At 35.3% G+C, this 19,848-nt stretch overlaps 1 protein-coding gene across 6 annotated transcripts; it reads left to right on the forward strand.

Annotated features, from left to right (window-relative positions):
* The first annotated feature begins 837 nt into the window (after window positions 1–837).
* LOC110134642 (natural killer cells antigen CD94-like) lies at window positions 838–6,277 on the forward strand. Of its 6 annotated transcripts, none has more exons than XM_020889266.2 (8): window positions 838–1,052; window positions 1,645–1,764; window positions 1,932–2,024; window positions 2,172–2,222; window positions 3,728–3,772; window positions 3,929–4,080; window positions 4,836–4,939; window positions 5,726–6,277. In XM_020889266.2, exons 2-8 carry the CDS (start codon window positions 1,755–1,757, stop codon window positions 5,844–5,846), a joined length of 576 nt encoding a protein of 191 aa, XP_020744925.2. In that variant the 5' UTR covers window positions 838–1,052; window positions 1,645–1,754; the 3' UTR covers window positions 5,847–6,277. The 6 variants fall into 6 exon arrangements, with proteins under 6 accessions (XP_020744925.2, XP_020744928.2, XP_020744927.2 ...); XM_020889269.2 differs by having other exon boundaries at window positions 840–1,052; window positions 1,645–1,720; XM_020889268.2 differs by lacking the exon at window positions 3,728–3,772 and having other exon boundaries at window positions 840–1,052.
* Window positions 6,278–19,848: the final 13,571 nt, after the last annotated feature.

The following is a 19,848-nucleotide window of genomic DNA, read 5'->3' on the forward strand; positions in this document are numbered from 1 at the left end:
ATACATGTATACACATGTACGTATGTCTACTTACTGGTATCTACCTTCTACTCTATCCATCTGTCTATCTATCTGTATCTTTTGTGTGTATATTCATGAGTGCGTTCAGTTATCTTATTTGTGACTTGACATTTACATTGTTGGACTGAACCAATCTTTGATGGATTTTTATCACCGAGTTAGAGAACTAAATGAGGGGAAGAGAAAGAGCAAGAGGAGAAGAAGGAGAAGGGAGAAGTCCCTTTGATTCTACTACTTTTATTTTGCCTGCCCTACTTGGGTTAATAAGGCAAGAACGAGAAGCACCGCATGAAAGCTGGAAAGTTCCAACCACTCTCTATTAAAGAAAATAAATGAAAATTAACAAAACATATAGACAGAGAGAGAGAGAGAGAGAGGCTTAATTTGAAATGTATCTCATGTGTGCTCTAGAGATAGACCACCAGGGTTTCAAACATGTGACCTAGCTTTACTATACCTTACTTTTCTCATTGGTAAAATAAGCATATTTATTTATATTTATTGTGAAGCCACATTCAGGGAAAAATAAGCTAATATATGCCATGTGCTTCATGTTTGACATGAGGTAAATAATAAACATTTTTCACTATTAAAAACGGAAACTTCGGTGCAAAATATTTTTTGTACTAAGTACATTTTCCTTTGGTTTGCCCATATATTCCATTTTTCAAGTAATTTTTTAGATGACTTTGATGTTTGAACATTAAAAAAAAAACTTTCCTCTCACCTTATTTTGTGATAGTCAAATGGTCTGCATTATGAGGTTCAGTGAGAATTTCCTGTATTGCGGTTCCAGAAGCATTTTAGAAGATAGTGATTTTACTGTTTCTTGTTCATACTGCACATCCTTGTCTCATCAGCAGAAGATACAAGCACATTTTGATTCACAGTTTTCCTTTTTTAAAATTTCTTCACAACTTTTGGGTTTTTGGTAGCCTTCAGCTTAGCTCCACAGACTAACCTCGCTATCCTTGAACAAGCATCCACAGTGCCTTATCTGCGTCGACATTAGACAACATCTCACATGGCAGGTATGTGCAGCCCAAGTCATAAAGTGAAAAAATAAAAATAACCAAAAATGTATCTCATGGGTATGGCTAATTTTGGGCGATATGTTAAGAAAAAATGTGTACAGTTTTAGGTTTCTCATATATCAGCACTTTTTAATTTCATTTTTCTGATTCTTCATTCTGTCACTTAGGGATGATTTTGTGAAGTTTTCTCAACAGATTTAAAGAGTGGATTTTGACCAGGATAGCTCTAAATTCTGATTGAGATATAAATTTACCAGGAAAATTATCCTAGGTTTTCTAACCTACCTAATGGGAGTCATGTGCTCCACCTTGGGATGCTTATGTTGTTGTTACCAAAATAAGTTTGTTATCAATATATCAGGGTTTTCCTGGTGGCTCAGACAGTAAAGAGTCTGCCTACAATGAGGGAGACCCATGTTCAATCCCTGGGTTGGGAAGATCCCCTGGAGAAGGGAATGGCACCCACTCCAGTATTCTTACCTGGGTAATTCCATGGACTGAGGAAACTAGTGAGCCACAGTCCATGGGGTCACAAAGAGTTGAGTCCATAAAATGGAACTTACTGCCTGTTTATCTCTTTTTACTACAGATCTTTCAGCTTCTTTTCAAATTAAAAAATAATGGTAAATACATTGTACTGAGACAGAACTGATAAAGAAGAGAAGGTACTGATAATCTCAATGAAGAACAAAGTACATCATGTTGAAATGTTGGTATTGGGTAGAGTTCTCAATGCACTCTCTTCATTTTCAAACATTTTACTGGCAAAATGATTGGGTTATCAAACCAAAGAAATTTTTGGATTCTCTCACTGGTTTCTGCCTTTAGGAACTCCTGTATTTGATCTTTAAATCATTATCCTATCTTTCTTTATAGTTTTTCAGACCACTACATGGAGGTTGATCTCTGGGGTCTTAGGAATAATATGCCTTTTGTTGATGGCTGCTTTGGGAGTTCTGTTAAACAATTGTAAGTTTTTCTAGTCAAATCTATATAAAAAGATTAAGATTGTGATGAAACTATCTTATGATAAAATTTTGATTTTTCTAATATGGAGTATTTTGTTATTTCATAAAACAGTGTCTGATAAAGTAAATTTCTAATCATTTCTTACAGCACTTACTAAACAAAGTGTTCAGCCTGGACCCTCCGCAGATCTTCAGGAAGGTAGGGTTCCTACTTTGGAAATCTTTCTTGTTGATAGAGAATAAAATAAGCACTTTCATGTTTTTCTCACACAGAAGCTTGATGGAATATTATAGTCATAAAAACTTTCCTGCTAGTTGTAGGATAGTCTTCTTTCATTGTTCACATAAGAATTGATTAGATTTTGTCAAATACATATTATTTGTATATTTAAATGATAAGGAAAATATTACCCTGAAAAAAAATTTTCCAATGTAAGTGTTCATGTTTAAGTAGCAAATAAACAATACATTATATTTTTATATTTATATTATATATACATTATATTTACATTAAAGTAAATATTATAGCCAATCCTAATTACCTGATTGTGTTTGTTTATAACCCATACATTTATATCTCTTTACGTTTATCTCTGCTTTTTCTATAACTCAGAAAGCAGCATGGAGATTTTTGCAGTTCTAAACCCTACTTAACACTTAACCTGTGAAAGTCAGCTCAAACATCTAGCTGTTTTTTTTTTTTTTTTCCCCTCAAACACTCTCCAAGCTGTTTTACTATCTTCTTTGTTCATATAGTGCTTCATTCATATCTTTTTTTTTTCTTTCTGAGCATTTTCCTGGCTTTATTAAGATACAATTGACAAATTATATTGCATAAGTTTAATGTTTGCAGTGTGTTGATTTGATATACTTATAATATTATTACCACTGTAGCACTAACTCGTACCTCCATCATTTTGTTTCTGTTTGTGGTAAATCAAACAGTAGTTTAAGAACTACTCCTTATGAGTATTTATACTACAATACTGTTAGCTCTAGTTATAATGGTGCACAGTAGATTCCCAGAATGAATTCATCTTCTAACTGAAAGCTTATATTTAAAAAAAAAAGAAAATTGTTTTTGTCCTTGTCTCACAGCTTTTTGGATTTTTGTTACTCTAACACAAATTGGACCCAGGTACTCAGCAGTGAGAGCATTGAGTTTTAACCACTGGACCACCAGGAATTTCCCATGTACCTTTTGACCAACATCTCCCTACTTTCCCCACATCTCAGCCCTTGTTAACCACCATTCTACTCTACACCCTCAAAATTATTTATTTGACAAAGATTTGAATGCCTGCCATGTCATAGAACTTTTATCACTGAGGATGGTTAATACTGAAGACATGATCACTAATATATTGGGTGGTCAGACTTCTAGCTAATCATTTTATTTATCATTATTTTGAAAATAAAATATGCAGAATTTTTCTCTCAGAAAATATGTTATAATTCTTTCTTCCTTTTAATACTTCTTTCATCTAGTTAACTTTTAATTACATAGAAGAAATCAGCTTTGGACCACTGCCTTAAAAAAGGTTCTTCTAATCACCTCACATCCTACAATCTGCTATACTGTATTTGAACACAGTGAATTTCTTGTGTATACTTTCCCAGATTAGCATTAAAAATAGTTCATAAAAAAAATAAAAATAAAAATAGTTCATAAAGACTAAAATGCATGCCATTCTCTATCTCTAGAATATAATCTCCATGAAGAAAAAGAGTCAGGTCTGGGTTGTTCAGGTAAATATCTGCTGATGTGTAGTGTATGCAGTAAATGCTCAAAGAATATTTGTAGACACAGTTAATAAATAACAAATGCTTTTTGAATGAGAAAGTAGCACTGAAAAGAAACTGGATCTCCAATGTCATCAAGTCATGTTTTATTTTTTCTCTTAGGATCTGGCTGCTATTCTTGCCAAGAAAAGTGGATTGGCTACCAATGCAACTGTTATTTTGTTTCTGATGAATTAAAAACATGGAAAGACAGTAGGGATTTTTGTGTTTCTCATAATTCCAGTCTACTTCAGATACAAACCAGAAATGAACTGGTAAGTATTTAATTCTTATTTTCTACATTTTATTTTACCCAGAAAAATATATTATCTATACTTTGATTCAAGTCTTTAATCAGATAGCAAATGGATGATTATATTTGAACTAATTTCCTATACTTTGAAACCATCATAAAATTGAGCCAAACTTTCTCTCAGGTTTACATTATAGGAGTGCTGACAGATAAAGTATAAGAAACTCTTTAGAGAGTATTCAAAGAAGAAATAATAGGTCATTATTTTTATTCCAACAACTTTTAACTTTTAGTTCTTTAAGTGAATTTATAATTGATTTTGTAAATATGCAACATTTGCTATTATTCGGGTATAATGTGAAATGAACATGTAGAATATTATAAAATAATAACCCAACTCTTAATAAAAAGTTAGCTTCCTGGAGAAACTGCGGTAAAGATTTATCCCTCCAGATGCAGTTGATTTGGGATCAGATTTGATTATTGATCCCATTTGAAGGAAGTGTTCCATGAAAACTCACACCCTTTATGACATCTTTCATTCCTTCAAGAAGTGAGATTTTTGTAGGGTTTTTTTTTTGGCCTCCATAAATGAATGGGTTTGGTGAATGAGAAATAGTAGGCATGTGACTGACTCTTTTTCCCAAATTAGAAGTTAAAAATGATTTTAGTGTGTATAGTTGAAAAACTGATGCTGGACACTGGCACCCCTAAATGTACATGACTCCTAGAGTAGATTCTAAATAGATTAATATGTTGGTCTCTGTTTCCATGCAGAATTTTATGAAGTTCAGTACCAGTTTTTACTGGATTGAGCTTTCTTACGGTGAAGAACATGATGCCTGGTTGTGGGAGAACAAATCTACTCTCTCCCAAGATCTGTAAGTTTGTGGTATCAAAACCCTTTTTTCTGTTCTTTTTGAGTTTATCCTTGGATCTGATCAGAGAATTGAATATCCAGGACCATTATAACTAAGATATCCTATTTTGGGCGTGAAACTATAAAAAAGAGAATAGATACAACATAATAACATTTTTAACTGCATCCAAAACATCCAAGTGTTTGCTCAAGAGCTTTCAACATATGATTTTGTTTCCTGTGTTGGTACAAGCGCTTGGATATGTATGCATATGTACAGATTCTCACATGTATGAAAGCAGTCCAGAGAAAACAGTGTCCATTATTTTTCTTATTCTGGTGGAGATCGATATTCTCAGCATTGGTCAATGTTTCAAACATTCTGGGTTTATTTCCAGTATATTTGTAAGCTTCAAATCTCATTTTCATTCTTAAATATGAGATTTAGCAGCATCATACATTGAGAAATTTTATAATCTGATTTTTTCCTGGACTAGACTTAGTTAATACATTTTTAAACAACATAGAAGCAAAGAATAACACATATCAAAATCATTAAAAACAACAACAAAACCAAAAAATCTCCAACCTCAGTGCTATTGATTATTGAGCATACTGTGTTTTGGTAACATTGTACTCTGAAATTGTGAAAAATGACTTGAATGAAGAAGATAATGACTCAAGATGTATGTAATATCTCATTCAAATGCTTTTAAATGTTCCCTAATCCTATCATTTAGTAAGAACCGCATCTTTGAATGTTTTCATTTCCTGTTCTTGTATATTAAAATTTTCTTCTTCATTGCAGATTTCCTTTCCCTAAATCTGTAAATCCAAAGAACTGCATGATGTATGGACCAGGAGGAAAGATTTTGGATGGACACTGTGGAAAGATGTTTCGTTATATCTGTAAACAACAGCTTATTTAGATGTTTCTTGGGGCAGATGTGTTGTGCAATGGAGATTAAGTATTACTTAGAATGGTTACAAATTGTATTACTTACCTCTGGGATCTTTAAAATGTTCCAAATTGTGTTTTATCCATCATATAATTTTCATGTATTTGAAAATATATATTTAAATTTTTTATCTCTATGCAATTATGTTAGTTCTATGTATACAACATAACAATAACTAAGACAGTATGCCTAATTCATCAACATATATAGTTATAATTTTAAAATTTTGCTATGTGTTTTAAAATTGATGAAACTTGTATACCTACACCTGAAATTATAGTCAAGATAAATAACTTAATGAATGTTCAATGTATATGGTATGGATTCAACAATTTATGCATCTATTTTTGGAACTTCTCTCTGCTGAAATTTAAATAAAACTTAATTCAGGCCAAACAATACATATTAACATCATATTAGTTCTTTGAATGGTGTGCTAAATTGAAAAGTCCCATCCTCATCTTTTTTCCTCTGAAAGTAAAAATAATTTTAGTGTTGGTTTTAAGTTTTTGATGGATATCTATTCATCTATATATTCTTATTTAGACCTGAAAATGGCATATAGTAATTTCTTCATATGTGTCATAAGGGTTAAGTAACACATTTGTGTGTCTTCTCCTGACGTTACCAAGTACTGCAGAGCAATTGGAAAGTTATACCCAAGTATGTGATCTTACAATATTGCCTTCACATTTTCCCAGGGGAAGGGGAACCCAAGCTCTGATCACATGAATATAGTCTTTTTGTTGTTGTTTTTTCAAGTATCTTTCTTGCCTTATGCCTATCTGACAGTAAAAAAAAAAAGCCACTCTTACATGTGCATTTAAGATTTCAATTTCTAATCAATCCCCCAAATCTTTTCGTAAATGGCATGTGATAAAATATTGGACATTTAGTATTTAGGAGGACAGGGAGCAGGCTTTTTTAATGAGGGTTTCTGAGTGGGTCAGTGAAGGGAAGGGCACACGATGAGTTGTGATGCTTGTGACCTGAATAGATTTTTTCCAACCTCAGAAATATCAAAACCCAATTCCCTCTTTTAAAAAATAACTGTTGAATATATATCTAAAGAAATTTTTACTGACATCTCTATTTGTTCTCTTTTTTTGTATTTCAATTAAATGATTATAATTAAGAGCTCAAGGTTGATTTTCAAAATACAAAGAGTCAGGAAGAGATAAGAACCTCTCATGTTTTACTTCTCAAAATTCAAATATAATAGTAATACAACTTGAACTCTTCATTCTTATATGAAGATTGACTTAGGAAAAATGCACTTAGATTATTCTATGAAAAACACAGGATAGCTGTAACATCTTTCACATATTTAACTTGGACATGCATTGCACTTTCTACATATTTAAAATGTTTTGCCTTTGCTGTCTATATCATTTTTGTAACACTATAATTTTAAAATTGCATTTATAAAGAGCAGTATAGACAAGCTTATTAAGAAAACAGTTTTCTGATCCAATTGTCCAATCAATCCGTCCTCTTACCACACAAAAAAATTTCCTCTGAGTATTTTGCTTGTTTGTTTTTCCTACGGAGAAAAAACATAGGAAATATATTTCTACATAGGATATGTATAGATGTATGTTTATTTTTTATGCAGGAAATAAGTGAAATTATGAAAATTTTATTTTCGTAATTTTTGTCAAGGATGAATATCAACTGTGTTCTTGTAGCCACATTCAAGCATGGGTTGAAATTGCTGTTCTAACATCATCACTCTATGAATTTTACATAGTTTAATCTTTTTTTTTTTTTTACTGAGAATTCATGAACATTTATTACAATATCACAAGAGCAATGAGGAAACAGAAGGTCTTAAATGTTACAGATTATATCTAATTTCAGAGAATAATCTATTTGAAAGTTGTCTTCACTGAGGAAGGAAAATTCCTGTTGCCTTCTAAAGATAGCTCAGAGGTTTTCTTCAGCTCCCATATCATATCCATATCATTAGCTCTTATATCCCATATCATTTCAGGTCCCACATCATTTCAGGCTGGGAGCTGACTGAGGTTCAGATCATGAACTCCTTATTGCAAAATTCAGACTTAAATTGAAAAAAGTAGGGAAAACCACTAGGCCATTCAGGTATGACCTAAATCAAATCCCTTATGATTATACAGTGGAAGTGACAAATAGATTCAAGGGATTAGATCTGATAGACAGAGTGCCTGAAGAACTATGGACAGAGGTTTGTGACATTGTACAGGAGGCAGTGATCAAGACCATCCCCAAGAAAAAGAAATGCAAAAAAGCAAAATGGCTGTCTGAGAAGGCCTTACAAAGAGCTCTGGAAAGAAGAAAAGCTAAAGGCAAAGGAGAAAAGGAAAGAATATCCATTTGAATGCAGAGTTTCAAAGAATAGCAAGGAGAGATAAGAAAACCTTCTTCAGTGATCAGTGCAAGATTAGAGAACACTTCAAGAAAATTAGAGATACTAAGGGAACATTTTGTGCAAAGATGGGCTCAATAAAGGACAGAAATGGTATGGACCTAACAGAAGTAGAAGATATTAAGAAGAGGTGGCAAGAATACACAGAAGAATATACAAAAAAGATCTTCATGACCCAGATAATCACGATGGTGTGATCACTCACCTAGAGCCAGACATCCTGGAATGCAAAGTCAAGTGGGTCTTAGGAAACATCACTACGAACAAAGCTAGTGGAGGTGATGGAATTCCAGTTGAGCTATTTCAAATCCTAAATGATGATGCTGTGAAAGTGCTGCACTCAAGATGCCAGCAAATTTGAAAATTCAGCAGTGGCCACAGAACTGAAAAATGTCAGTTTTCATTCCAATCCCAAAGAAAGGCAATGCCAAAGAGTGTTCAAACTACCACACAATTGCACTCATTTCACATGCTAGCAAAGTAATGCTCAAAATTTCCAAGCCAAACTTCAATAGTACATGAACCATGAACTTCCAGATGTTCAAACTGGATTTAGAAAGGCAGAGGAAACAGAGATCAAATTGCCAACATCTGTTGGATCATTTTGAAAAAGCAAGAGAGTTTCAGAAAAACATCTACTTCTGCTTTATTGACTATGCCAAAGCCTTTGACTGTGTGGATCACAACAAACTATGGAAAATTCTTAAAGAGATGGGAATACCAGACCACCTGACCTGCCTCCTGAGAAATCTGTATGCAGGTCAAGAAGCAACAGTTAGAACCAGACATGGAACAACAGACTGGTTCCAAATCGGGAAAGGAGTATGTCAAGGCTGTATATTGTCACCCTATTTATTTAACTTATATGCAGAGTACATCATGTGAAATGCTGGACTGGATGAAGCACAAGCTGGAATCAAAATTGCTGGGAGAAATATCAATAACCTTAGATATGCAGAAGACACCACACTTATGGCAGAAAGTGAAGAGCTAAAGAGCCTCTTGATGAAAGTGAAAAAGGAGAGTGAAAAAGCTGACTTAAAACTCAGCATTCAGAAAACTAAGATCATGGCATTCGGTCCCATTGTTTCATAGCAAATAGATATGGAAACAATGGAAACAGTGAAAGACTTCATTTTGGGGGGCTCCAAAATCACTGCAGATGGAGACTGCAGCCATAAATTAAAAGATGCTTGCTCCTTGAAAGAAAAGCTATGACCAGCCTAGACAGCATATTAAAAAGCAGAGACATTGCTTTGCCAGAAAATGTCCATCTAGTCAAAGCTATGGTTTTTCCAGTAGTCATGTATGGATGTGAGAGTTGGACTATAAAGAAAGCTGAGTGCCAAAGAATTGATGCTTTTGAACTGTGGTGTTGGAGAAGACTCTTGAGAGTCCCTTGGACTGCAAGGAGATCAAACCAGTCAATCCTAAAGGAAATCAGTCCTGAATATTCATTGGAAGGACTGATGCTGAAACTGAAACTCCAATACTTTGGCCACCTGATATGAAGAGCTGACTCATTGGAAAAGACCCTGATGCTGGGAAAGATTGAAGGTGGGAGAAGAAGGGGACAACAGAGGATGAGATGGTTGGATGGCATCACTGACTTGATGGACATGAGTTTGAGTAAGCTCCAGGAGTTGGTGATGGACAGGGAGGCCTGGCTGCTGCAACCCATGGGGTCGCAAAGAGTCAGACATGACTGAGCAACTGAACTGATAATTTCAGGGCATTATCATGTGAAGTGCTAGCTTACAGGAAGGTTACTAGTCACCCATGGCAAAGTGTCCTTCTTACTATTGGCCTCATAATATTAATTACATTCAATTCAGGACCATCTGACTCATTTCATTTTTATTATTATTTTTTTCTCCCACTCTTACCTGCATTATGCTTTCTTCATCCAGAAAATCTCTTTGTACTCCTTGGGATGGGAACAGTTCCTTTTATAGAAAGGTTTTGCACAAAAATTTTGTTTCTTTCTGATGAAAAGTCACTTATTTTTATTTTGCTTTCTGCTTTTTGCTCTGAAGTGGGCTGATTTACATGGAAGGATCTAGGTGAATGACTATCTCAGTGTTGGATATCAAGCAAAGGTAAGAGGGTAAGGAAATGTGTAAAAAACACACACTGTAACAAAACTGTATTTCCACAAGTCAGTTCAGTCTTTCTTCATTTCATCCCGTTACTCTGAATGTGTTACTCATTACCCTGAATTCATTACCCTGAATGCATATAATATGGGTTATGTATTGGTGGCTAAGAAGTTATGTTATATTTAGAAACCTAAAACCACACATATTTATTATCTCTCACTATCTGTGGATCTGGAACTGGACACAGCTTAACTATAGTCTTTGTTCAGGCCCTCACTAGATTGAAACCAAGGTCTTGGCCAGGTGGTATTCTCACCTAAAACTCAGAGTCCTCTTCCAAGCTCAATGAAGCTTTTGAAAAAATTTTGTTCTTTGTGTTTGTAAGACCCATAGCTCACAGAAGGCCCCTCTCTGCATAGATAGGCACACCAGGGTTACTTTCTTCTTCAGGACAAGGAATAGCACCCCTGACTCCTCTCTTTATTATGTCTATGTCTCTTTTGGGCTTCCCTGGAGGCTCGGATGGTAAAGAATCAGCCTGCAATGTGGGAGACCTGGGTCGGATCCCTGGGTTGGGACAATCCCCTGTAGGAGGGCATGGCAACCCACTCCAGTATTCTTGCCTGGGGAATCCCCACAGACAGAGAAGCCTGGTGGGCTGCAGCCCATGGAAAGAGTTGGACACGACTGAGTGACTAAGCATAGCACTCTTTTAATTGTTCCCCCGATAAGGTCAGGTCTCCCCATAACAATCTCTCTTTTGGTTATCTGAGAGTTGACTAATTTGGAACTATAATTCATCGGAAAAACAGCTTTACTTTGCTATTTAATGGAATCTAATTACAGCAGCATTCCACCATATTCACAAACCCCCCCTGTAATTTAGTTGGAAGGGATTATATAGGTGCCCACCAGAGAGTGAATACTCTGAGGGTCACTTTAGAGCTCTGCTACCACAACAATTTATCCCCCCAAACTACGCTGTAGCTGCTACTCCATAGTTTACTGAATTTATATACTGCCCTTTGATTCCTTATAACTAAGGATTTAGTTCACATGTGTCATGATAAGGAATCTTTTTAATTGCAATATATTATCTCTAAGTTCCTCTATTGTTGTTGTTGTTGAGTCGCTAAATCATGTCTGACTCTTTTTTGACCCCATAGACTATAGCCAGTCAGGATCCTCTGTCCATGGGGTTTCCCAGGTAAGAATACTGGAGTGGGTTGCCATTTCCTTCTCCAGGGGATCTTCCCAATGTAGGGATTGAACCCACATCTCTTACATTGGCAGATCAATTCTTTACCACTGAGCTGCCATGGAAGTGACATCTAAATCTGTTTAATGAAAATAGAGTTATTTTACAGCTGGACTCTTTGCTTACCTCCAGAGAGACTTGAGAATTGTTTTTTGGCTGTTGGCCATGGCAAGGGCAAGTAGTTAACCAACCAAGTAACTAATTAACTCATGACTAATGATGAATTTTTTAAAGCTCAGAGTTCCTGAGTGGAATGTATGACCAATTTGTTTATTGATAACTTAAGCTTGAAGTAATGAGTTAGATATTTAATCTTCACCATGTGAACAATCTCAGCAGAAAACTTCTGCCTGACCTGCCCTGTAAACAAGTTTCCATACACATCCATTGGCACAAATACTAGCAGTTTCATCCAGAGAGATGATGAATCATATCTTCAGACAAGAACATTCAGGAGCTTGTTTCTGGATGTTTCTTTGAATTATCTTTCTCCTGTTGTCTTATATTAACTGCCTTTACTAAAAGCTTTACATCAGTATTCTCATTGGAGCCTTCAATTTCTTTCAATTATCTAAACCTGGAAATCTTTGGAATATTTAAACCAACTTTTTCATTTCCATAATTTTAGAACTTTTGCAACATCTTTTATCCTAGTGTAGAGGTTGGAAAACTTTCCCTAAAGAACTGGATAGTAAACACTTTCAACCTTGTAAGTCAGTCTCTGTTGAAACTTCTCAACTCTGTGATTTGTAGTGCAAAAGAAGACATTTATGATACATAAATTAATAGTTTGCATTATAAAAACACTTTATTTTCAAAGACAAATGGTGGGACAAATGTTCACCAACCTCTGTCAAAATGTGTGAAAGGAAAATATATGGACATCCGTGCTACTCTGCACTTCACTTTATCCTTTTCCTGGTTGCTTCTTACCAGTTGTAAATGTACTTACAAATTTTGCTGTATAAAATCAGTTGTATCTTATTAATATCAGTTTGTACTACCTATTATAAAACCTGCATTGTAAAATCCAATGTGATAATCTTCCTCTGTATGTTTTTACTTTATTGAGCACAATAAAATGGTTAGACTTACATTTTTTCCAGCCATTATAAGTTCCTTCTGTTTGTTAAAACACTAAAAAATAACACAGTGAGGCTATAAGAAAGCAAATGCATACATAGAGAACATAGCCACCTCAGGTTATCATGTTAGAATGCTCATTCACTGAGAACTTATGAATCTTCCATACAAGCTTTTAGAGGTTAAGAGTGTGGAATAGATTTTAAGTAAAGATCTGAAAGAAACAGTACTTTAATAAATACTACCAAATCCTCTGTTTTATATAGCAAAGATGGTTGCTTGACTCTAAATATCCCTCAAACTTCCCCCTAATTTGTAAAAGCAATAAAGGAAACAAATAAAACCATAAAAGATCCATGTTCTTTCATCATCTTCAGAGACAGCACCACAACCAACAAATTATCTGTAAGTAGAAATACAAAAATATTGACAGAGTTCTTGCTCCAGTCTACCACTGAATGCTTATGGTGCTTAAAACTGTCTATGAGAAAGTGAAAATAGAGAATATAGCTGAAGTATAGACACAATGAACCTATAAAGATAAACCTGCAACAATAAGTTCCAAAATGCTTAACAAAGGTTGAGACTCGGTAGTTTATAAAACTAGAAAAGGGTTTGAAATGGAAGACAAGAAGTGAGAAATTTGGGAAAGCATTTTTTTTCCCTATTATTTTTTTCCCATTATCTGAGAAGCAGGTAATGCACATAGGGTGATATCTCTTAGAGCTGTGAGTATGAAAGCAAAGACTTAATTTGGAGGATTTAAGAATGCTGAGGAAATGAAAGACAAAAAAGACATCCCTTTGCCCTCCCTATTTCTACCGCAATATATCATCCATGAAGGAAACTGTCAAGAAAAGGGCAGAACTGACAGAAGAGGGAGCTCTTTAACCAGGAACCTTAACCATTAAATAAATGCACTTCTGCTCAGTCTCTCAGCATTGCCCTACTCTTTGCAAGCCCATGAACAGTTAAGTAGCCCGCCAGACTTCTCAGTCCATGAAATTTTCCAGGCACGAATACTGAGGCGGGTAGCCATTCCCTATTCCAGGGCATCTTCCCAATTCAGGGATCCAGCCCGCATCTCTGGAGTCTCCTGCATTGGCAGGCAGATTCTTTACCACTGTTTCCACTTGGGAAGTTCTATTAAATAAACAGGAGTAGAAAAAACAGATTTCATCTATATAAACCACTTTAAAAATTCAAGAATGTGAAATATAATATTTTTACCTACAAAAAGTCATCCACCTTAAAAAGGAAACAACCATAAGGCTAAAATATATATATACACACACACACACACACATATACATATACACCATGAATTAAATTAGATATTTTCATACAGTCATGAAAAGAAATGCACACAAAAAAAGATTGAAATAAAGCAGAAGTTAATGATAGTCAGGAAAGCAACAGAAAGCTAAAAGCAAAGAGAGGAATTAAGATTTATAAGGTAAAAAGAAGCAAAAGGAAAGCAATGGTTGAAATCCTGATACTATGTACCTCTGAGAATTAAATGGCAAAGAAAGACATTTTATAATGATAAAAGCCAAATGCTACTATGAAGATTAAATAATTCTGAATTCACCTAGGAAATAACAATGACTATATAATATAAAAATTCTAGGAAATGAAAGAAGAAATACATAGTAACATGTTCACAAAAAGTGACTTTACAGATCATTCTCAATATAAAACAGAAGTTTGGACAAAAAATAAGCTATATTACAGATGATCTAAATGATACAGTCAATGTGGTAGATATTCTGGACACAAATTGACCACTATACACTGATAATATAAAATATACCTTCCTTCCAAATGTACCTGAAACATCTGCAAAAATTGAATATACAGAACTCTTGAAAAAAGCAAAAAGGTATAGATACTTCCTTAACTCGATAAAGTACATATATACACTTATGTGTGTGTAGGTAAATGTGTGTATGTGTGTCTGTGTATTCTAAAGTCAGAATTTTACTTGTAGGAATCTAATGAAAAAAGTGTAAAAAACTCCTGAAACGCAAAAAAAATAGGCTTCAAAAATATAAAGCTATCCTCTGGTTTAGGTTCAGTTTAGTTCAGTTCAGTTCAGTCACTCAGTCGTGTCTGACTCTTTGCAACCCCATGAATTGCAGCACGCCAGGCCTCCCTGTCCATCAGCCAACTCCCAGAGTTTACTCAAATTCATGTCCATCGAGTTGGTGATGCCATCCAGCCATCTCATCCTCTGTCGTCCCCTTCTCCTCCTGCCCCCAATCCCTCTTTTCCAATGAGTCAACTCTTCTCATGAGGTGGCCAAAGTACTAGAGTTTCAGCTTCAGTATCAGTCCTAGGACTGATCTTCTTTAGGATGGACTGGTTGGATCTCCTTGCAGTCCAAGGGGCTCTCAAGAGTCTTCTCCAACACCACAGTTCAAAAGCATCAATTTTTTGGCACTCAGCTTTCTTTATAGTCCAACTCTCATATCCATACATGACTACTGGAAAAACCATAGCCTTGACTAGACAGACCTTTGTTAGCAAAGTACTGTCTCTGCTTTTTAATATGCTATCTAAGTTGGTCATAACTTTCCTTCCAAGGAGTAAGCGTCTCTTAATTTCATGGCTACAGTCACCATCTGCAGTGATTTTAGAGCCTCCAAAAATAAAGTCTGACACTGCTTCCACTGTTTCCCCATCTATTTCCCATGAAGTGATGGGACCAGATGCCATGATCTTAGTTTTCTGAATGTTGAGCTTTAAGCCAACTTTTTCACTCTCCTCTTTCACTTTCATCAATAGGCTTTTTTTAATTAAGTTAATCTATAAATTTGAAGTGATACCAATAAAATTCCAATGATAGGTGAATCAAGATAAGTTGATACTGAAGTCCATATGGGAAACTTAGCACATAAAATGCATATACAGTCAATATGACTGTAAAAGTATAGTTATGAGGAAGTACTAAACCTACTAATTATGAACCTCAAAAGCCTCCAGGTAAAACAGTGTACTTGGTAATGACACACAGATAGACCAAAGGAATAGAACAGAAAGGCCAGAAATAGTCTCAATTTATCAACACATACAGAAATGTAGATTACAATAAAGGTGGTGTCCTCAAATCATAGACTTTTAAATAGATACTATTGCTTGGTAAACTAGATAGGTATTTGTAAAAGGTTAAAATTATATATATGTGCAGCTAGAAATTACTCAGAATACAACCTTCAATTGCATTAAGAGAAAGATAACTTTCCAAACAGGATTTTATTAGTGACAGTGGTAAAGTAATGGAGATTTAAACCTCTAGAGAGAGGCTTAGACAAAGCTTAATCTGAATTCTTAGTCAAATTCTGACTATATTTGAAGTTTCAAGCAAATAATTGTTTTATCAGAGCCTCAATTTTTAATGTACACAGTGGGACTATCTACCTGTGAATTTGCTGAGAAATTTAAAAAAAATATGAAAAGTAAGCATACAAAACAGAAGTGAGAACATAGTTGATGCTCAGTTAAGATCTTCTGGAGGAGGAAATGGCAACCCCCTCCAGTATTCTTGCCTGAAAAATTCCATGAACAGAAGAGCCTGGTGGGCTACAGTCCATGGGGCAGCAAAGATTGAACATGACTGAGCAATGAGCAACTAAGCCCGCAGCTGTTTTCTTACTCTAGATTTTCTAGGCTCCTTTGCCATGTTATTACTGTCTTCCAGAAGTAGAAGAGAGGTGCTAACAGAGATAGAGAAGAAAATGTAAGAATAATCTCACTGAAGAATAAAGTACTCCACTTAAAAATCATAGAGTTAGGGGCTTGTAAAGAACATCTTCCTTTTCCAATGTTTTGTTGCACAAATAACTATATATCAAATAAATGACCTAAAGGCCAAGAAATACACTCAAATATTTACTGCAAGGACCCCTGAGCCTTTTGAATCCTCCCTCGCTAGTTCCCACTTTTCAGATCTCCCTCCCTTGACTCTGTGGATTACAACAAACAATGGAAAATTGTTAAAAAGTTTGGGAATACCAGACCACTGACCTGCCTCCTGAGAAATCTGTATGCAGGTCAAGAAGCAACAGTTAGAACCAGACATGGAACAACAGACTGGTTCCAAATTGGGAAAGGAGTATGTCAAGGCTGTATATTGTCACTCTACTTATTTAACTTATATGCAGAATACATCATGAGAAATGCTGGACTGGATGAAGCACAAGCTGGAAACAAGATTGCTAGGAGAAACATCAATAACCTCAGATATGCAGAAGAAACCACCCTTATGGCAGAAAGTGAAGAAGAGCTAAAGAGCCTCTTGATGAAAGTGAAAGAGGAGAGTGTAAAAGTTGGCTTAAAACTCAACATTCAAAAAACTAAGATGATGGCATCCTGTCCCATCACTTCATGGTGGATAGATGGGGAAACAATGCAAATAGTGGGAGACTTTATTTTTTTTGGGCTCCAAAATCACTGCAGATGGTGACTGCAGCCATGAAATTAAAAGATGCTTGTTCCTTGGAGGAAAAGCTATGACCAACCTAGAGAGCATATTAAAAAACAGAGACATTACTTTGCCAAAGGAGGTCTGTCTAGTCAAGGCTATAGTTTTTCTAGTAGTCATGTATGGATGTGAGAGTTGGACTATAAAGAAAGCTGAGTGCCAAAGAATTCATGCTTTTGAACTGTGGTGTTGGAGAAGACTCTTGAGAGTCCCTTGGATTGCAAGGAGATCCAACCAGTCAATTCTAAAGGAAATCAGTCCTGACTATTCATTGGAAGGACTGATGCTGAAGCTGAAACTCCAATACTGTGGCTACCTGATGCAAAAAACTGACTCATTGGAAAATACCCTGATGCTGGGAAAGATTGAAAGCAGGAGAGGAGAGAAACAACAGAAGATGAGATGGTTGGATGGCATCACCGACTCGATAGACATGAGCTTGAGTAAACTCCAGCAGTTGGTGATGGACAGTGAAGCCTGGTGTGCTGTAGTTTATGGGGTGGGTTGAAGAGTTGGACATGATTTAGCTACTGAACAACAACAATGTACAAGCTCAGGTTGTTTCTCCAGGTTAAGATGAGCTGACAGATTCCTAAGCCATGGACCACCTGGCCAGAGAATTATAAACCAGAGATATCCTGAATGCTGAAACTATGATTAAAAAAATGTCACAGAAATGTTGGAAGATGATGATTAATTCCAGCTACTTTGTTCTTCCCCTTTAAAACACACCTCAAACTCAACTCAAAGACCACATTGGTGTGGATCTCAGATTTTTCTCTCACACCTTTTCTTGAAATTGAAAGTGTTATTCTCTCAGTCGTGTCCAACTCTTTGCAACCCCATGTACCATAGCCTGTCAAGGCTTCTATGTCCATGGAATTCTCCAGGCAAGGATACTAGAGTGGGTAGCCATTCCCTTCTCCAGTGGGTCTTCCTGACCCAGGATTGAACCCAGGTCTCTTGCATTGCAGGCAGATTCTTTACTGTCTGGGCCCCCAGGGAAGCACATTTGCTTGGTGCCCTGCAATAAATCCTTCATTTGCTGCAAGCTCCTTCTTCGGGATCTGGCTTTCTCTGTTGCGGGCATCAGTGTAGTAGCCTCCCCTTATTCACATGGGAAATGTTCCAAGGCCTTCAGTGGATGCTTGAAACAGAAGATAGTATCAAGTTTTATATAAACTATTTTCCCCTATACTAAAACAAAACAAAACAAAAAACAATAGGTAGTATATATAGCATGGATAGTGTAAATGTTGGACAAATGAATGATCACATCAGAATGGCCAACATCATCATCATCAAAAAGTCTACAAATAATAAGTGCTGGTGTGGAGAAAAGGGAACCCTCTGACACTGTTAGTGAGAATGTAGATTGGTGCAGCCACTATAGAAAGCAGTTTGGAGGTTTCTTAAAAACCTAAAGATAGAGCTACCATATAATCTAGTAAATCCACTACTGGGTATATATATGAAAAAATGAAAAGTGTAACTTAAAATATGTAAATCCCAATGTTCATGGCACCAATATATATTGTAGCCAAGACATAGAACCGACCTGAGTGCCCATCAATAGACAACTGGATCAGGAAGATGTGGCATATATATGAATATTACTCAGCCATGAAAAGAATGAAATAATGCCATTTGTTTCAGTGTGGATGGACCTAGAGAACATTATGTTTAGTGAAATAAGTTAGACAGAGAAAGACAAATGTTGTATGATATCACTTATATGTGGAATCTAAAAAATAATACAAATGAATCTATATACAAAACAGAAACAGATTCATAGACGTAGAAAACAAATTTTGGTTACCAAAGGGGAAAGGGAGGTGAGGAAGGACAATTTTGGAGTATGAAGTTAACAGATGCAAACTATATAAAATAGATAAGCAACAAGAATTCACTGTATAGCATAGGGAATTATACCCAATATCTTGTAATAACCTATAATGGAATATAATCTGCAAAAAAATTCCCCCAAACAAATCACTATGCTGTATGCCTGAAACTAACACATCATAAATCAACTATACTTCAATTAAAAAAAATTAGCATCCTGTTTCTATTCACTTTGAATGAAACAAATGCTTCTTACCAAAATTATTTCTTCATGAAATGGTTCCCTACTTCTTGTATTTTATTAGATTCCTGAGTTCTGAAAGAAATTGAGTGGAAAATTTTTGCCAGCTTTGTCATTGATTTAGTGATTGATCTGGTGATATGTCAGTGTTTTGAAGTTTCTCATCCTGCCATTTTCTTCCCTTAACACATGGATGGAAAAATATTATTTATTGCCTACATACTAATAAATATGCCACAAAAATATGTTTTATGTTCTTAATAAATGCATGTTTCTTATAATATAATTTCTCCCTTTGTACTATGTGAAGACATTTTAAATTTCCCCTTTGAATTATAAATTCCCATTCTCTGAGCAATTTTGAATAGAAAATGTTTCCCTTTTTTGGATTATTTTCATTGAATTCATTTCCAATAGTGGAATTCTGATTAAAAGAGACTAAATTTTAATACAATTTTCAAATATTGGTCTGATAACATTTAAAACCTGAATAGCAAAAGTTATTTCTATTTAAATCATATTTGCAAGGTCAATTAATTGAAGGTTTTATCTTATT

Source organism: Odocoileus virginianus, unplaced genomic scaffold (genome assembly GCF_023699985.2).
Source record: "Odocoileus virginianus isolate 20LAN1187 ecotype Illinois unplaced genomic scaffold, Ovbor_1.2 Unplaced_Contig_11, whole genome shotgun sequence".
Taxonomy (NCBI): domain Eukaryota; kingdom Metazoa; phylum Chordata; class Mammalia; order Artiodactyla; family Cervidae; genus Odocoileus; species Odocoileus virginianus.